Raw genomic sequence first — 17,478 nt, forward strand, 5'->3', positions numbered from 1 at the left:
TTTAATAATTTTTATACCTATAGGTATTTTTAATTTAAAAATGATAAGCATGACTTTTCTTACTGATGGTTTTATTCTGCCTAACATTTAAGAATAGTTGTGAGATATTAAGAAGCATGAAAATTCTCTGTCTTGAAGGATCAGTGTCCAATTTCAGATGGTTTGGCAGTTCTGCCTGGCGGGATGGTGTCTGAGCTTCTCTCCTTACCAGCTTGTATCGTAATCTGTGCAGTGCATTAACGTTTGCATCCCTCTCACTGTGTTTCCTTGAGACAGTCTTTAAAATAGCGCAGAAGCCTAGTCGTCATGAGATGCAGTGTAAGCTTTAATTTTTATTTTCCCTTTTATAATCATAAAAAACTCTGCCACTAAAATCTGATTGTACTGCATGAAGTTTTTATAAATTTGCATCATCAGTAATCAGATATATATATAAATATATATGTAAGCATATATTTATATATACATGTATATTTTATTTATGGTATGATGTTTACTTTTCTGGCTGATTTTAAGTTTTTTATATATAAAAATATTTTTATACTTATAATTTCATGAAGAATTGATCATTTATCTTTGTTCACTTAATTATTTGTATCATATTTTGTTTTACTGGAAAATTTACCATTTTTAATATACCACAGTTGTATTCCTTCAAAATTAAATTGGTAAATAATGAGGTTTATCTTGCCTTTCTTTGAAACTAATCCCAGGACATAAAAGCACAAAACTTTTATTTGATTTTATCCTTTGATATTGGATTACTTGTATTTAATATTTTACCCTAGTTCCATAAATTTATATTTTTTAAAAAGTCTTATGCTTTAAGAATTAATATTTTTGTTTTTTCTTATTTCTCAAGTTTTTTGTGTTCTTTTATCAGTGTAAGCCTTTTCATTGATATGTGACTACAATTAAAATGTCCATTTGTATGATTGATCATAGCAATATCCTAGATAATTTTAAAAATAAAGTATTAAAAACAGAGTATATATTCATGGTTTAACATCTTTTGAATATGAAAAGATGTACAATAAGAGCTTTTACTCCCCTGTCCCTGAGCTGTCATCTCACATGCAGTAAATTTTAGTAAATCCTTTGCCCATTTTTTAAGTGGATTGTTTGTTTTTGAATTGTAAGAGTTCTTGCAATTCTGGATATTAAACTCTGACCTCATATATGATTTGCAAGTATTTTTTCCATCCTGTAGTTGATGTTGTCCTTAAATGGACAGATGTTTTTCATTTCTGTGAAATCTGATTTCTCTATTTTTTTTTTTTTGTTGCTGATGTTTTTGGTATCCATCTAAGAATCCATTGCCAAAGCTGAAGTCAGAAAGATTTACCCCTATGTTTTCTTCTAATAGTTCTGTACCTTTAGCTCTTATTTAGGTGATTGATCCACGTTTTTGTTTTGTTTTTTGTTAATATATGGAGTGAGGCAGGAGTTCAGAACTGTATTCTGTTCATGAAGTTACCCAGGTGTCCCAGCACCGTTTGTTGAAGAGAGAGTTTTTCTTTATTGAATGGTCATGGCACCTTTGTCAAAAATCAGTTTGATGTGGATGCTGGATTCATTTCTACACTTTCAGTTCTGTCCCGTGGGTCTTTCTGTTTATCTGTGTGCCTGTTCCGCTCTGTTCTGATTACTGTAGCTCTACAGTAAGTTTTGAAGTTAGAAAGTATGAGTCTTCCAGATTTGTTCTCTTGACAGTATCGTTCAGCCATTTAGGGTCCCTCTTGGTTCCACATAATGGGATGCTCAGTTTTGGTCTCTGCCATAAAAGTCATTTCAATTTTGATAGGAATTGCACTGAATCTGTGGATCACTTTGAGGAATATTGACATTCAAACAGTATTACCTCTTGTATTTTATGAACAGGAAATTCTTCAGAGTATTTGCACCCAGAATGTGTTAAGAATTGTTCCTCCTTTTCTGTTCTTTCAAAGAGTTGAGTACGATCAGTATTAATAATTCTTTAAATGTGTTTTAGAATTCACAAGCAAAGTCATCTGATCCTAGAGGTTTTTTAATTATTGATTCAGTCTATTTGCCTGTTATAGGTCTGTTTTGATTTTCTGTTTCTTCTTGTATCAGTTTTGGTCATTATGTGATTCTAGGAGTTAGTTCATTTATTGATTATCATACTTCTTGGTGGAGCATTGTTTATGGTATTCACTTATAATCCTTTTGATTTTTTTAAGTTTGTTACTAATGGCCTTTCCTTTATTTCTGATTCTAGTTATTTGCATCTTCTCTATTTTTCTCTTAGTCAGTCAAGGTAAAAATTGTCAATTGTATTGATCTTTTCAAAGAGCCAACTTCTGATGTTGTTGATTCTGTGTTTTTTTCGGTTCCATATTTCACTTACCCCTGCTGTAATCTTTATTATTTTCTTCTTTCTGCTGGCCTTGAGTTTAGTTTCCTTTTTGTGGCAAGGCTGTTGAATTGGAATCTCGTTTTGTTAATGCAGGTGATTGTGGCTATAGGTCTCCTTCTGTGTTCTGCTTATGCTGCGTCTCACATGCTTTGGTATGTTCTGTTTTTCATTTATCTCAAAGTATGTTAATTTTCTTAGTGATTTCTTTGACCCATTGGTTGTTTTAGAGTGTGTTGTGTGAAATGGATATCATTAAAGCTATAAAAAGAAAAAAGATAAAGGAGAGCACCAATTCCCTAAAAGCCTTAAAAATTAGCTAGTACCTCTAAAGACTTGTTCATTTTCTAAGAAACCAAACTTTACTCTTCTACATTACCATTTGTGGTTGCGCTATGGTAAACTTTTAACTGAAGAGCAACGATATAATTCATAATTGTGTGAGTGCAGTGGAGCGGTACAAGCAGAGGAAAGTGAACAGTAAGTTGCACAGGTTGGGTCCACCTTCTGCACGCATGCTGTGTTTGTGTGTGTGTATCTTGTAATTTTCAGAGTAAATCACATGCTCTTTAGCAGTATCAGAGTTTAAAAGTCACTCAAGTATTTCAGTTAAGCTTCCTAAAGGCTGAGACCTGGGAATTATAGATGTTAATAATTCTAAGAATAGGAATTTTAGCAGCCCTTGAAGTATAAAACTTTTCCAGAGGTGAGTAATCTTGTCTTTTCCTTATATAAGTCTTTGTAATGTTTTTTTCTCTATATGTTACTACCAACATCATGACAAATTTCAACTGAAAATCCAAATCAAAGGGTGTATACTTATCAGTATTTGAATTTAAATTGTAATTCATTATTGCTTAATTCCTAGGCAAAAGACTAGATGAAAAAAATTTAGTAACAGCCATCAAATTTTTTCGAAGCTTAGATTATAGGAAATATTTTCAGTGGAATAGTGAAGACAAGTGGTGACCTATAATTAATTGGACTGATATCACCTTTCTAGAATTGTAGAGTTTTGCTTCCTGACCTGAAGTACTCAAGCATTCCCTCATTGGTATCTGATCTAAGCGCAATGCTTCCTTTTGTGTTTTAGAGTCCTTTCAGATCTTGGAGTCATTATCATATCAACATTCCCGTACTTTTGTAAATTTTAAATTGTGCCTGATCTCATTTCCTACTTCATTTCTTTTCCCTTTAACATCTGATCACTCACATTGTTTTACATCCTGTTCAGGTACTATTTTTTCTACTGTTTTTGTAGTCTGAACACATACTAATCTTTAAAGACGAAGAAAGTCAAGTAAAAGTGTTCATTAAATCAAATGTAATCATCTCTGAAGACATTTACTACCTTGAAAATGATTTCTTTATTATCATTAGAATTTATTTTGTTTTACTTATAAAACTGAAAGAAAAATACTAGAAACCTTTGTTGTTTAATTATGTACAGAATTTCATAGGAAGGGTGGGAGGTCCTTCATATAGAAAGAACTAGTGTTGTCAAAATGGCAGAAGTCAAACCAGTTGAAGCAAAACTCATTTACTTGAGTAAAGTGCAGATTACTGAGTCTTTTAGATTAATGAATTCTAAAGGCCTTAGAAATATCTTTCCTAGTGTCCGTGGTAAGAAACTACGGGAATACCTTCTGTAATAGGATTACTACACTGATTTCCTCTCTAATGATCAGTAGATCAGTTTTATATTTCACTTCAGTACACGTTAACTGACAAAGCATGTTTGAAAATATTTAAAATGTCTGTTGCCTTGAAATATGGACCCAGTAACGTTTTTAGGTGGGGTAGGCAAGGGATTCCTTATATATATCATGTTTATCAAAGCTTTATTATTTTGCCATGGTTATTATTCAAAGACATTTTTAAACCCACTGTCACATTTTCTTCTGAAAATCCAGATACCAGTTTTTAAATATTTTATTTAGAATTATAAGGAAACTATTTTAAACACTAGATTTCTTCAGTTGGAGATGATGATACCAGTGGGAAAATATTGATTCAAATCTATACATTTATGCGCACCCTTGACCCTTCCTTGAACAGTGCACAGATTATGTGTGCTGACTGCTGCACAGCTCACTATCCAAGTATAACTCGACATTCAGCCGACCACAGATGCGTGTAGTCATGTAGTACATGTTTAAGGGGTAAAACCTGCACGTAAGTGGGCGTCCCTGGTAGCTCAGCTGGTAAAGAATCCGCCTGCAGTGAAGGAGACCCTGGTTCAATTCCTGGGTTGGGAAGGTCCCCTGAAGAAGGGATAGGCTATGCACTCCAGTATTTCCTGGTGGCTCAGACAGAGAAGAATCCGCCTGCAATGCAGGAGACGTGGGTTTGATCCCTGGGTTGGGAAGATCCCTTGGAGAAGAGCATGGCAACTCACTCCAGTATTCTTACCTGGAGAATTCCCATGGACAAGGGAGCCTGGTGGGCTATAGCCTATGGGGTTGCAAAGAGTCGGACACGACTGAGCTACTAAGCACACACACACTTCATGTAAGTGGGCCCACAGCACAGTTCAGACCTGTGTTGTTTAAGGGTCAGCTGTAGTGTGAAAATCCTAAGGAGTCTTGTGGATAGACTAGTACATCAGAGGCTTGAAAAAGGTGAATTTACAAGAAGTAAGATATGCAGCACAGCAGATAATGTACTTACAGAATTCATTATTTGAAAAGTGGTATGAATAGAAGTTGTGATTAAATGAATGATAGAGGAAGAGGAAATTAGGGTATTTGAAGCTGGTCATAGTTTAGCAATAAAAGTCCTGATGGCTGTGTCACAAACAGACTACAGCTTCCACTTTTTCCTGCCGTCACCTTCTGGACCTCTTCTCAGCTCAGCAATGCTCAGGAAGAGGAAGCCATCTGGTACACTTTATAACTGCCGTTGCCATCAAGGTGCCAGGATGTAACCAGTTCTCCATGGCTTAGAGTATCAACCAAAGTGTATTGACACTGACTTCCCACATTTGCTATTTTAGCCAGCAAGAAATAAAAACAGGTAGCAGTAAATTATTACTAACTGTGATTGAGAAAAGTGAACGAATGTTTCTCTAAAGTCCTAAATTCACAAAATTTTAGAGTTCAAGGAGACAAGGATTGACAGATTGTTTGTTTCCTTTCCTATGTGCCCATTTGGATTGGTCGGTAATGGCTGCTGTGTTGAGAAGGGTTTTGAGGCCAGCTTTGATCTCAGAAAGGAAAATTAACAATCTCATTGGCAATAGATAAGAAAATGACAAAATATATGTATTTTTGATTTCTGTACTCAGCTTAATTCCTGTATGTTTCCGTTGAGGAAACAAAAACTCAGAGAGGTTTACAGGTTTCATTGGGTTCTTTGGTACTTAGGAGTTTTGAGACAGGAGCTCTTCAAACTCTTGAGTTTAGCGTTCTTGGTTTGACACATCCGTAGCTACATTCCAGTTAAAAGATTCATTAGAGTAACCTATAACATAAAATTCCTCTTTGATTAAGAATCACTAAGCCTCATGGTTTAAAAAAAAAAAGGAAAAGAAAATGTAAGGCACAAAAAGTAAACAGTAACACAGTTATTTTGCTATACCTGTTTTTGAGATAAAGAAACTATTATTCTGCACTTTAAACATGTGGGTGTATGCATGTACTTGCAGTTAGAGCAGATATCTTACCTACACTTCATAACTTTATTTCTTTAAAGAGTAACGCAATAAGAAGAGAGTAGAATGAGATAGTTTAAGAGTGAATATTTGGAGATAATTGGGAAGCAGGAAGAAGGGTTAGGAGAAAGCAAGAAAACCCATGGGAGAGAAAGAAAACCCATGGGACATGAGGGAAAAGTATAAAGTTAAATATTTAGGGCCTTTCTGATTTTTCAGGCATTAAAATATTTTCTCTTTTTGTTAGTACTTCCTAGAATAACTGCCTTTTCATCCTTAAACTTTTACTCCCAGTGGAATATGCTTATGTGTCATCCTGATCCTCTCATTAGTATCACCGGCCCTTAGCAATCTCAGGGGGAGTCTCTAAGGATCCTCGGTATTACTGGTCCTCACCCATCAAGCCTCATAGTAAGCATATTTGGAAAACGCCAAAATACAGCGACCCATGCATATACTGGTCCATCCCCAGTGCACAGCCATTTCCCCACTTTTCAGTCACTCACTCAGCTAAAACCTTCAGAGGCACCTGAATAGAAAGATGGCAGAATACATGTTTTACATTTAAATTTGTTTTTGCTTCTCAGATTTGTTTTTCCTCTTCTTATCTACATCTTTGTGGTTTGAATTTAGATTTATACCGAGTAATTATAATTTTAACACAATATATGTAAGACATTAGAAATAATGGAAAGGACTTCTAGTCACGCCTTAGTTTCAGACTCAACTCCTCCTAAAGCATATCATCTGTTTCTAAGGGACCATCTTCAGAATAACGTAGACTCTTCTTTAAAGTGTCATGCATTCAGTTCAGTTCAGTTCAGTCGCTCAGTCGTGTCCGACTCTTTGTGGCCCCATGAATCGCAGCACACCAGGCCTCCCTGTCCATCACCAACTCCCGGAGTTCACTCAGACTCAGATCCATCGAGTCAGTGATGCCATCCAGCCATGCATGAGTACATAGTGATTAATTCCTATTTAAAATCTGCCAATAGTTTTTGGTGGGTAGGGAGGTAGATGGGAAAAATAAATGAGAATAATCATTCTACCCTTTTTATTATATCATAGTGATTTATTTAAAATATCTGCAAAATAACGTAGAGGATTTCTCTCCAAAAATACTTTATCACTTTTGAACTTTTATTTCATTAGATTTTCAAATCTACTTCAAAAGTGAAAAACATTAATATCTTTTAAATGTATTTTAGAATTTTACCTCAGTTTAATTAAAATGTGAAAAAACTTTAATTTTCAAAGACTTTGTAAAAGAGAAACAAACTTTTATCTGTTTCCTTGAAAATACTAAATTTACTTCTGTATGTTGAAAGTGGAACAAAATATTATTTAAAATTTTCATTTCAAAATAGAACATTTCCACAGATGCTTTTACAGAGAGCATTCAACACCTGTGAAGATGGTCTTTTTAATCAGCCACTAGGTCAGGTGCTAAGAGCATAAAGTTGCTGATTATTTCTGGTCCTGCTGTGCCTGTGAAGTATGAAGGGTCATCTTTATTTTCTGTTTTTCATTTAGGTTTTAAAATGTAGTTAACTTCTGCAAGTTTTTATTTAAAAGCACTTTCAGAGTTTAAACTACGACATCAGCTTCTAGTAAGATAACATGTTGCTTAGTGTAAGAGGTAGTAGACCCTTGGGAAGTATTGGATGAGCGAACAAGGTTGGTTCAGTCGTAAGTTACTTATTACATCGTGATGTGCACCATCACTCCATAACGGTGTTTTTCTCTTGAATTATCAGCCTTACAAAATAAAACTGTGCTCCTCTCTGTGTTGAGGTTTATTTCATTCAAAACTTCCATTTATGAATACTTTGGGGGGAAAAGAATACTCTGCAGTGCGTTTTTACTCTGGCCTTTTCCGCCTCCGTGTCTCTCTAGGAGCTGATCCCCCTCATCTTGTGCACAGCCTGTCTGCACCCCGAGCCCAAGGAGAGGGACCAGCTTCTCCACATACTCTTCAATCTGATCAAGAGGCCTGACGACGAGCAGAGGTGACTATGGCTGCTTCTCTGGGAAATCGACACAGTGCTGCCTTGCTCTCTATTGCTTTGGCGTCAGGATTGCCTTTCTGACCTAGACGCCGTCTCTCCTCGCTGAGGTCTCTCTCACTAAGGGAAGCACTGGCCTTGCTCACAGCGCCCAGCCGTGCTCTCCTTGTCAGTCCAGCACTCACGGTGCACTGCTGCGCTTCCGTGTTAGTCATCTTTGGGCTGCTGATTGTTCCATAAGTCTTCGCTTTTATCTTTCACATTTGATTTCCAAGAACTCCTAAATGTTTCCCTTTTCCCCCCACAGATGAACGAGATACAGCATGGCCTCTTAATAGCGATGCTTTACCAGAAATGAAATATCTAACATAGGGATGTCTGCATCACCAAGCTGTCTAAAAAGCAGTTTCTGTGTGGCTAGAGGGATGTAGTGTTTCGGTTAGTCCTGATTCAAACACCCGCAATCAAGGATGCCTGAGTGGAGAAATGAGTCGTACTTGGGGGTGGTGAGGGGCATGAGAGTGGTGGGGCAGGGGGACAAGACGCATACCCGAGAGACTTCTGGAAGAAAGGGGAGTGGGTTTTTTGCTCAGGCAACCGTGATAGGTGTCTCCCCAGAAAGTAGACTTTAAAATACTAGGAGAAGCTGTGCAAGTGTGAACGTGAGCAGAGTATCCTGGGGGAGGGTAAGCAGACTAAGCACCAGCTGGACAGGACTGAGCTGTTGAGATGTCTCCACGTTGTGATTTTCCAGCTTAATAAGCAGGCAATTTTTGCTTATACTTTCGCAAAACAAAATTGTACATTAAGATTAGGCAACTTGATATCATTTTAGCTCTTGTTTTACTGGCTATTACAGTTTTTACCTCTTCTGAGAATGGTGGGAAATCATAAAGTGAACCATATGACAAATCAAGCCCGAAATTTAAAACACAAGGAATCTCTCCACCGTGAGAATAAAAAGTCATGTAGACTTTTAAACTGTGAACATGTGTCTCTTTCCTACCCTTATTAAAATATACCTGAGCAAGCAGAGAGACATGTTTTTTTCAGGATCTAGTCAAGATTAATCTACATGAAAGGAAATTCAATCAGGTTCCATTCATTGCAAACTGAAATTTTCCGAGGACAATTTGATGGTGCTGTCTATGGGGTCGCACAGAGTCGGACACGACTGAAGCGACTTAGCAGCAGCAGCATATAGGAAAATTAATATTTTATCTTCTCCTTGAAAATACTATTCCCTATCTTGGAAACTTAATTAATAATTAAATACTACTTATTACATTGTGATTTTTAGAATGCAAGGCAAAAATCTCTCAATTTACCTAGCCTGTTTTTACAGACTCTGCATGTAAAGCTAGCAGCTGCCACCTGGTGGCGAAAAGTGCCTATCAGCCTGACTTCAGGTCAAGACACGTCAGGATTTAAACACGCGTGTTCACAGCTGATCTTCCACTTTTCGGAAATAGTTATTTATTTAAATAAGCTAAACTGTTAACTATATTTGATATGAATAAAAAAATAAAGCAAAATTTTTAAATTAGCATAAGTTTGACATATAATCAGTTATTACTTTTCATTTTCTTTACTTACTGAATCACAAGCTTCCTTGTGTCCTAAGAAGGACACAAGGACTGTCCAGTTTTATGCTCAGCTATGTTGCATTTTTGGTAACTCTTTGCTAGCAGCCATAACTAACCCCTTATTTCCACCTGTTGTGTCAGTTCAGTTGCTCAGTCTTGTCCAACTCTTTGCGACCCCATGGACTGCAGCGCACCAGGCCTCCCTGCCCATCACCAACTCCTGGAGTTTACCGAAACTCATGTCCATCGAGTCGGTGATGCCATCCAACCATCTCATCTTCTGTCGTCCCCTTCTCCCATCTTCAATCTTTCCCAGCATGAAAGTCTTTTCCAGTGAGTCAGTTCTTTCCATCAGGTGGCCAAAGTATTGGAACTATAGTCCGTGGAATTTCTCCAGGCCAGAATACTGGAATGGGTAGCCTTTCCCTTCTCCAGGGGATCTTCCCAACCCAGAGATCGAACCCAGGTCTCCTGCATTGCAGGCGGATTCTTTACCAGCTGAGCCACAAGGGAAGCCCATTGTGTCAAATAGCAATCAAATAATTTCACAAGTAGGAACAGTATTTGATTTCCCACAAGTAGAAACAGTATTTTTACTATCACAGGAGTCTGATTCGAATGCTATTAATAATCTGTAGCCATCTGATCTTTTCTGTTTTCAAGTATATTTCAAAACTGACCTACTTTTTAGAATTGTGACTCGATTCTGCTAGAAGTTTATTTGAGGGGCTTAACATATTTTTAACAAATTTGTACATGTTTAATATAGTGATGGTGACTCACAATTTAGTTATTTCACATGAATGTCTTATACAAGTGTATACTTCTTACATTTGTTCGAAGTGCTTAAATTTCAACCGTTCATTTATTATAATTATCAAATATTTCTGAAACCTATGTACGTGACTTCTCATTATTTTAACAGACTAGTAGGGGTAGGAATGATCAGAAATGAAGAAATTTTTAGTGGGAAGCTAAATGTCTGTCTTAAAGCCTGGGAATTTCTTTTTCCATTTTTCTTTTATTCACTTTCTTTGCCTTCCTAAAGTAGGAGCAAAGAGAAAAGCTGAGAAACCGTCAGAGAACACAGTGACATAAGTATAAAGGGAAATCATGTAGGTAAAAGTTACAAGGAACGGGGAGAGGCTGCTGCCGCATGCCGTGAAGACACACGGCTCAGCATTGTCCTGCCACCCACAGGCTTACTGTGTGTCACTGATCCCCCCAGCCTGAGAGAGCAGTTGTCGCTGACTTGGGCAGTCTAAGGAGAAACCTAAAGTCATGCTTCAGTTTTCAGTTAAATTGACATATTTTAAGAAACAGCAATGAGGAATTGCTTTTATAGTTGATACGAATTAAACTTTCTGTTTTGGTTTTCCTTAAAGTTGGCTACTTTGAAACATCTGTGGAAAACATGCTTTTTTTTTCCATCAAGCTTTACTGGTTTTGAAGTCGTAGATAATCAGAAGTAAAAAAAAATGAAAATTTAACATTCTGACTTTCAGTCATTTTAAATGTGTCTTCATTCTGAAAAGTGAAAAATCTTTCAAAATTTTGTATTATAAATCTATCATAAAATGAAACTATCATATTAATTATTTATATATTGTTTTATAACAAATTACCCCAAAAGAAAGTGGTTTAAAGTAACACTTATATTATGATTTATGTGAGTCAGTCCATCTGGGTCTCTTATAAAGCTGTGGTCAAGGTGTTGTCTGTGGCTGGAGTCACCTCAAGGCCCATGGGGGAAGGATTTGCTTCTAAGCTCATTCACGTGGTTGGTCATTGGCAGGATTCATCCTCTCACCACCTGAAACCGTTCCAGCGTGGTAGTGTCTTCAGAGCATGCCAGCCGAGAAGGCAGAAAAGACTGTCTCTCGAGATGGCTGTCACAGGCCTTTGTAACCTGATCTCATAAGTGACATCCCATCACTGTGCCCATTATTCTGTTCATTAGGAGCAAATCCTTGGGTCCAGTCAATACTCCACAAGATGGGATTACACACAGGCATGAATTATCAGGAGACAGACCTCATTAGGAGTCATGTCAGAAGCTGCCTACCTACCACAGTTATCTTGGGTTCAGTACCAAAAATTCTCACTTAAGCATCATCTCACTAATACAGTATCATAGTTTTTAGTTACAGAAATCTGTCTGCTCAGTCATGTCTGACTCTTGTGACCCCATGGACTGTAGCCTGCCAGGCTCCTCTGTCCATGGAATTTTCCAGGCAGGAATATTGGGCTGGGTTGCCATTTCCTCCTCCAGGGGACGTTCCCAACTCAGGGATCGAGCCCGTGTCATTTGGGTCTGCTGCATGGACAGGTGGACTCTTCACCGCTGCTCCACCTGGGAAACTGGGCTATAGGAGTGCTGGGAAAATGGTCATAGATTGATTTAGTGACTGGAAACTGAAATTCATTAGAAATGGAAGCATTAAACATAATCTCACAATGTATTATATATGTGGGAAGTTAATTTAGGAATTCAGCTTTCCAGCTGTAGAGAATCTCTTCACAACATCTCTCAAATGGTGTTGCCGTTGCTGGAAGGACTAGCCTTAAGAAACTCACTCCCTTGGGGCAGCCTATCCGTTGGGAAAAGTCAAAAGTCAAATTTGATCATATAGAAATAATGGTACTCGATGGTGATTAGAGCTGGCTCTTCTTAAACCCCAGGCCTGGCTGTGCTTCCTAGCGTGATGCTAGTCTGCACTCGTGCGTTTTGTCTTTTAGGCAGATGATACTGACGGGCTGTGTGGCATTTGCGCGTCATGTTGGACCCACGCGTGTTGAAGCTGAGCTTTTGCCACAGTGTTGGGAACAGGTAAGTAGCTGTGTTGGGTTTTCTCTAGCTGTTGTATTCTAGGTTATTGTAAATGCTCATATTATCTTTTAAAAATGCTATTAGGAAATATGTGGGATATAAATTATGCTAGTATTTCTGTTGCCCAGCCCGGTGATTTAACAGTGCTTAAGAAACGTCTGGGATGTTTTGCTTTATTCTGAATCAAGTGAGCTACACAATACAAAAAAATATATAAAAAAACTAATGAGCTCAGGGAAAGCAAGAGGCTCTGTGTCTATATAAGTAAGGAGGTGAATAATAGACATTGTATCTGTATATACTGTATACTTGTATATGTTACACATATATACAGAATGTGAAGCGTGAACCTTTGATGTGAGAAGTCTGCGTATTTATAATTCAGCTCACTATTTACTAATAATACTTTTGGTTTTATATTGAATATTCCTGTCTTCTCTAAAACTCAGGATCTTTGTCTTTGTACACTTGACATTTAGGTCATTAAGTAACTCACTGTTCCATCCTCAAAAGATGAATTTCTTACTTATGAAGACAGATTTCTTGGCCTTATTTATACCAGCTCTGTCACTTGTTCTTAAGAAAAAATATTACTCTCTGGAATATTGCTAAAGTATATGGTCTCTGAGAATTCTCTTCCCACATTCTTCAGATATTCATTTTTTTCTTTAAAATTTAGTAGAGTCATCTCCTAATTTAGTAACCTAGAGACGTTGTTTGAAAGGGAACATTAAATGTGCTCACATCGTCTCTGACAGTCCCTTTGTCTCCTGTCGATTCTAGTGCGCAGTAATCTAGGGTGAGACTCTAATCACTGAAAATGAAGTTGAGCTGAAAACAATCTACACAACTCTGAATTTACAGTTCTCTACAGTTCTGTATATGTACATGTCTCTTTAAATTGTTTTTCCATCTTCTTTTAAGCTTTATTGAGATTGTAATTCAGACAGCATACAACTCACCTGTTTAAAGTCTGTAGTTCAGTGGGTTTTAGTAGTCACAGAGATACACAGCCATCACTACAGTCAACTTTAGAACAGTTTTATCACCCACAAAAGAAGCCCCAACCTCCTAAAGTGGTTCTTATATTTCAAGGTTGTTTTTGCTAGTCTGAGTCCCTTCAATTTCTGTATAAATTGTAACATCAACAGGTCAGTTTCTGCAAAGAAGCCAGCTGAAATTGTAAGGATTGCCTTGAATCTGTAGATCAATCTGGAGAGTGTTGCCATTCCAATAGTGAAGCTTTCAATCCATGAATTTAAGACGTCCTTCCATTTATTCTGGCAATGATGCATGAATTTCTTCACTGTAATCACCGTGAAGAGTAAAATCCGAGCTTTTTACTCCACTGGTAAAGAAGTAATGAGGGAGACCTGGGCGTGATCCCTGGGTTGGGAAGACCCCCTGTACAAGGGGAAGGCTACCCACTCTAGTATTCTGGCCTGGAGAGTTCCAGTCCATGGAGTCGCAAAGAGTCGGACACAACTGAGTGACTTTCACTTTACTTCTCCGTTTATTTAGGTCTTTTAAATTTCCTTTCAGTAATGTTTTATTGTCTTCAGAATATAATTTTTTTTCCTTTTTTTTTTTTAATTAAATTTAAAATCTTTAATTCTTACATGTGTTCCCAAACATGAACCCTCCTCCCACCTCCCTCCCCATAACATCTCAGTGGGTCATCCCCATGCACCAACCCCAAGCATGCTGTATCCTGCGTCAGACATGGACTGGCGATTCAATTCTTACATGATAGTATACATGATAGAATGCCATTCTCCAAAATCATCCCACCCTCTCCCTCTCCCTCTGAGTCCAAAAGTCCGTTATACACAGCTGTGTCTTTTTTCCTGTCTTGCATACAGGGTCGTCATTGCCATCTTTCTAGATTCCATATATATGTGTTAGTATACTGTATTGGTGTTTTTCTTTCTGGCTTACTTCACTCTGTATAATCGGCTCCAGTTTCATCCATCTCATCAGAACTGATTCAAATGAATTCTTTTTAATGGCTGAGTAATACTCCATTGTGTATATGTACCACAGCTTTCTTATCCATTCATCTGCTGATGGACATCTAGGTTGTTTCCATGTCCTGGCTATTATAAACAGTGCTGCGATGAACATTGGGGTACATGTGTCTCTTTCAATTCTGGTTTCCTTGGTGTGTATGCCCAACAGTGGGATTGCTGGGTCATAAGGCAGTTCTATTTCCAGTTTTTTAAGGAATCTCCACACTGTTCTCCATAGTGGCTGTACTAGTTTGCATTCCCACCAACAGTGTAGGAGGGTTCCCTTTTCTCCACACCCTCTCCAGCATTTATTGCTTGCAGATTTTTGGATCGCAGCCATTCTGACTGGTGTGAAGTGGTACCTCATTGTGGTTTTGATTTGCATTTCTCTGATAATGAGTGATGTTGAGCATCTTTTCATGTGTTTGTTAGCCATCTGTATGTCTTCTTTGGAGAAATGTCTATTTAGTTCTTTGGCCCATTTTTTGATTGGGTCGTTTATTTTTCTGGAATTGAGCTGCATAAGTTGCTTGTATATTTTTGAGATTAGTTTGTCAGTTGCTTCATTTGCTATTATTTTCTCCCATTCCGAAGGCTGTCTTTTCACCTTGCTTATAGTTTCCTTTGTTGTGCAGAAGCTTTTAATTTTAATTAGATCCCATTTGTTTCTTTTTGCTTTTATTTCCAGAATTCTGGGAGGTGGATCATAGAGGATCCTGCTGTGATTTATGTCTGAGAGTGTTTTGCCTATGTTCTCCTCTAGGAGTTTTATAGTTTCTGGTCTTACATTTAAATCTTTAATCCATTTTGAGTTTATTTTTGTGTGCGGTGTTAGAAAGTGATCTAGTTTCATTCTTTTACAAGTGTTTGACCAGTTTTCCCAGCACCACTTGTTAGAGATTGTCTTTACTCCATTGTATATTCATGCCTCCTTTGTCAAAGATAAGGTGTCCATATGTGTGTGGATTTATCTCTGGGCTTTCTGTTTTGTTCCATTGATCTATATGTCTGTCTTTGTGCCAGTACCATACTGTTTTGATGACTGTGGCTTTGTAGTAGAGCCTGAAGTCAGGCAAGTTGATTCCTCCAGTTCCATTCTTCTTTCTCAAGATTGCTTTGGCAATTCGAGGTTTTTTGTATTTCCACACAAATCTTGAAATTATTTCTTCTAGTTCTGTGAAAAATATGGCTGGTAGCTTGATAGGGATTGCATTGAATTTGTAAATTGCTTTGGGTAGTATACTCATTTTCACTATATTGATTCTTCCGATCCATGAACATGGTATATTTCTCCATCTATTAGTGTCCTCTTTGATTTCTTTCATCAGTGTTTTATAGTTTTCTATATATAGGTCTTTAGTTTCTTTGGGTAGATATATTCCTAAGTATTTTATTCTTTTCGTTGCAATGGTGAATGGAATTGTTTCCTTAATTTCTTTTTCTACTTTCTCATTATTAGTGTATAGGAATGCAAGGGATTTCTGTGTGTTGATTTTATATCCTGCAACTTTACTATATTCATTGATGAGCTCTAGTAATTTTCTGGTGGAGTCTTTAGGGTTTTCCATGTAGAGGATCATGTCGTCTGCAAACAGTGAGAGTTTTACTTCTTCTTTTCCAATTTGGATTCCTTTTATTTCTTTTTCTGCTCTGATTGCTGTGGCCAAAACTTCCAGAACTATGTTGAATAGTAGCGGTGAAAGTGGACACCCTTGTCTTGTTCCTGACTTTAGGGGAAATGCTTTCAATTTTTCACCATTGAGGATAATGTTTGCTGTGGGTTTGTCATATGTAGCTTTTATTATGTTGAGGTATGTTCCTTCTATTCCTGCTTTCTGGAGAGTTTTTATCATAAATGGATGTTGAATTTTGTCAAAGGCCTTCTCTGCATCTATTGAGATAATCATATGACTTTTATTTTTCAATTTGTTAATGTGGTGAATTACATTGATTGATTTGCGGATATTGACGAATCCTTGCATCCCTGGGATAAAGCCCACTTGGTCATGGTGTATGATCTTTTTAATGTGTTGTTGGATTCTGATTGCTAGAATTTTGTTAAGGATTTTTGCATCTATGTTCATCAGTAATATTGGCCTGTAGTTTTCTTTTTTTGTGACATCTTTGTCAGGTTTTGGTATTAGGGTGATGGTGGCCTCATAGAATGAGTTTGGAAGTTTACCTTCCTCTGCAATTTTCTGGAAGAGTTTGAGTAGGATAGGTGTTAGCTCTTCTCGAAATTTTTGGTAGAATTCAGCTGTGAAGCCGTCTGGACCTGGGCTTTTGTTTGCTGGAAGATTTCTGATTACAGTTTCAATTTCCGTGCTTGTGATGGATCTGTTAAGATTTTCTATTTCTTCCTGGTTCAATTTTGGAAAATTGTACTTTTCTAAGAATTTGTCCATTTCTTCCACGTTGTCCATTTTATTGGCATACAACTGCTGATAGTAGTCTCTTATGATCCTTTGTATTTCTGTGTTGTCTGTTGTGATCTCTCCATTTTCATTTCTAATTTTATTGATTTGATTTTTCTCTCTTTGCTTCTTGATGAGTCTGGCTAGTGGTTTGTCAATTTTATTTATCCTTTCAAAGAACCAGCTTTTGGCTTTGTTGATTTTTGGTATGGTCTCTTTTGTTTCTTTAGCATTTATTTCTGCCCTAATTTTTAAGATTTCTTTCCTTCTACTAACTCTGGGGTTCTCCAATTCTTCCTTTTCTAGTTGCTTTAGTTGTAGAGTTAGGTTATTTATTTGACTTTTTTTCTTGTTTCTTGAGGTATGCCTGTATTGCTATGAACTTTCCTCTTAGCACTGCTTTTATAGTGTCCCACAGGTTTTGGGTTGTTGTGTTTTCATTTTCATTAGTTTCTATGCATATTTTGATTTCTTTTTTGGTTTCTTCTGTGATTTGTTGGTTATTCAGAAGTGTGTTGTTCAACCTCCATATGTTGGAATTTTTAGTAGTTTTTCTCCTGTAATTGAGATCTAATCTTAATGCATTATGGTCAGAAAAGATGCT

The 17,478-nt window shown here is 37.1% G+C and overlaps 1 protein-coding gene and 1 non-coding gene across 6 annotated transcripts in view; both read left to right on the top strand.

The window, feature by feature from the left end:
- Positions 1-17,478, top strand: part of RELCH (RAB11 binding and LisH domain, coiled-coil and HEAT repeat containing) — a 112,517-nt gene that overhangs the window by 44,513 nt on the left and 50,526 nt on the right. For all 5 annotated transcript variants that reach the window (XM_068993647.1, XM_068993645.1, XM_068993646.1 and 2 more), the window contains 2 exons: positions 7,926-8,038; positions 12,361-12,451. In XM_068993647.1, the coding sequence (XP_068849748.1) occupies positions 7,926-8,038; positions 12,361-12,451 (204 nt within the window). The remainder of the gene's footprint in view (positions 1-7,925; positions 8,039-12,360; positions 12,452-17,478) is intronic.
- On the top strand, positions 13,733-13,800 carry LOC138097778 (small nucleolar RNA SNORD36). Its single transcript, XR_011146518.1, has one exon. It is a non-coding gene; the product is annotated as a small nucleolar RNA SNORD36 (small nucleolar RNA).

The sequence above is a fragment of the Capricornis sumatraensis genome, chromosome 21 (assembly GCF_032405125.1).
Source record: "Capricornis sumatraensis isolate serow.1 chromosome 21, serow.2, whole genome shotgun sequence".
NCBI lineage: Eukaryota > Metazoa > Chordata > Mammalia > Artiodactyla > Bovidae > Capricornis > Capricornis sumatraensis.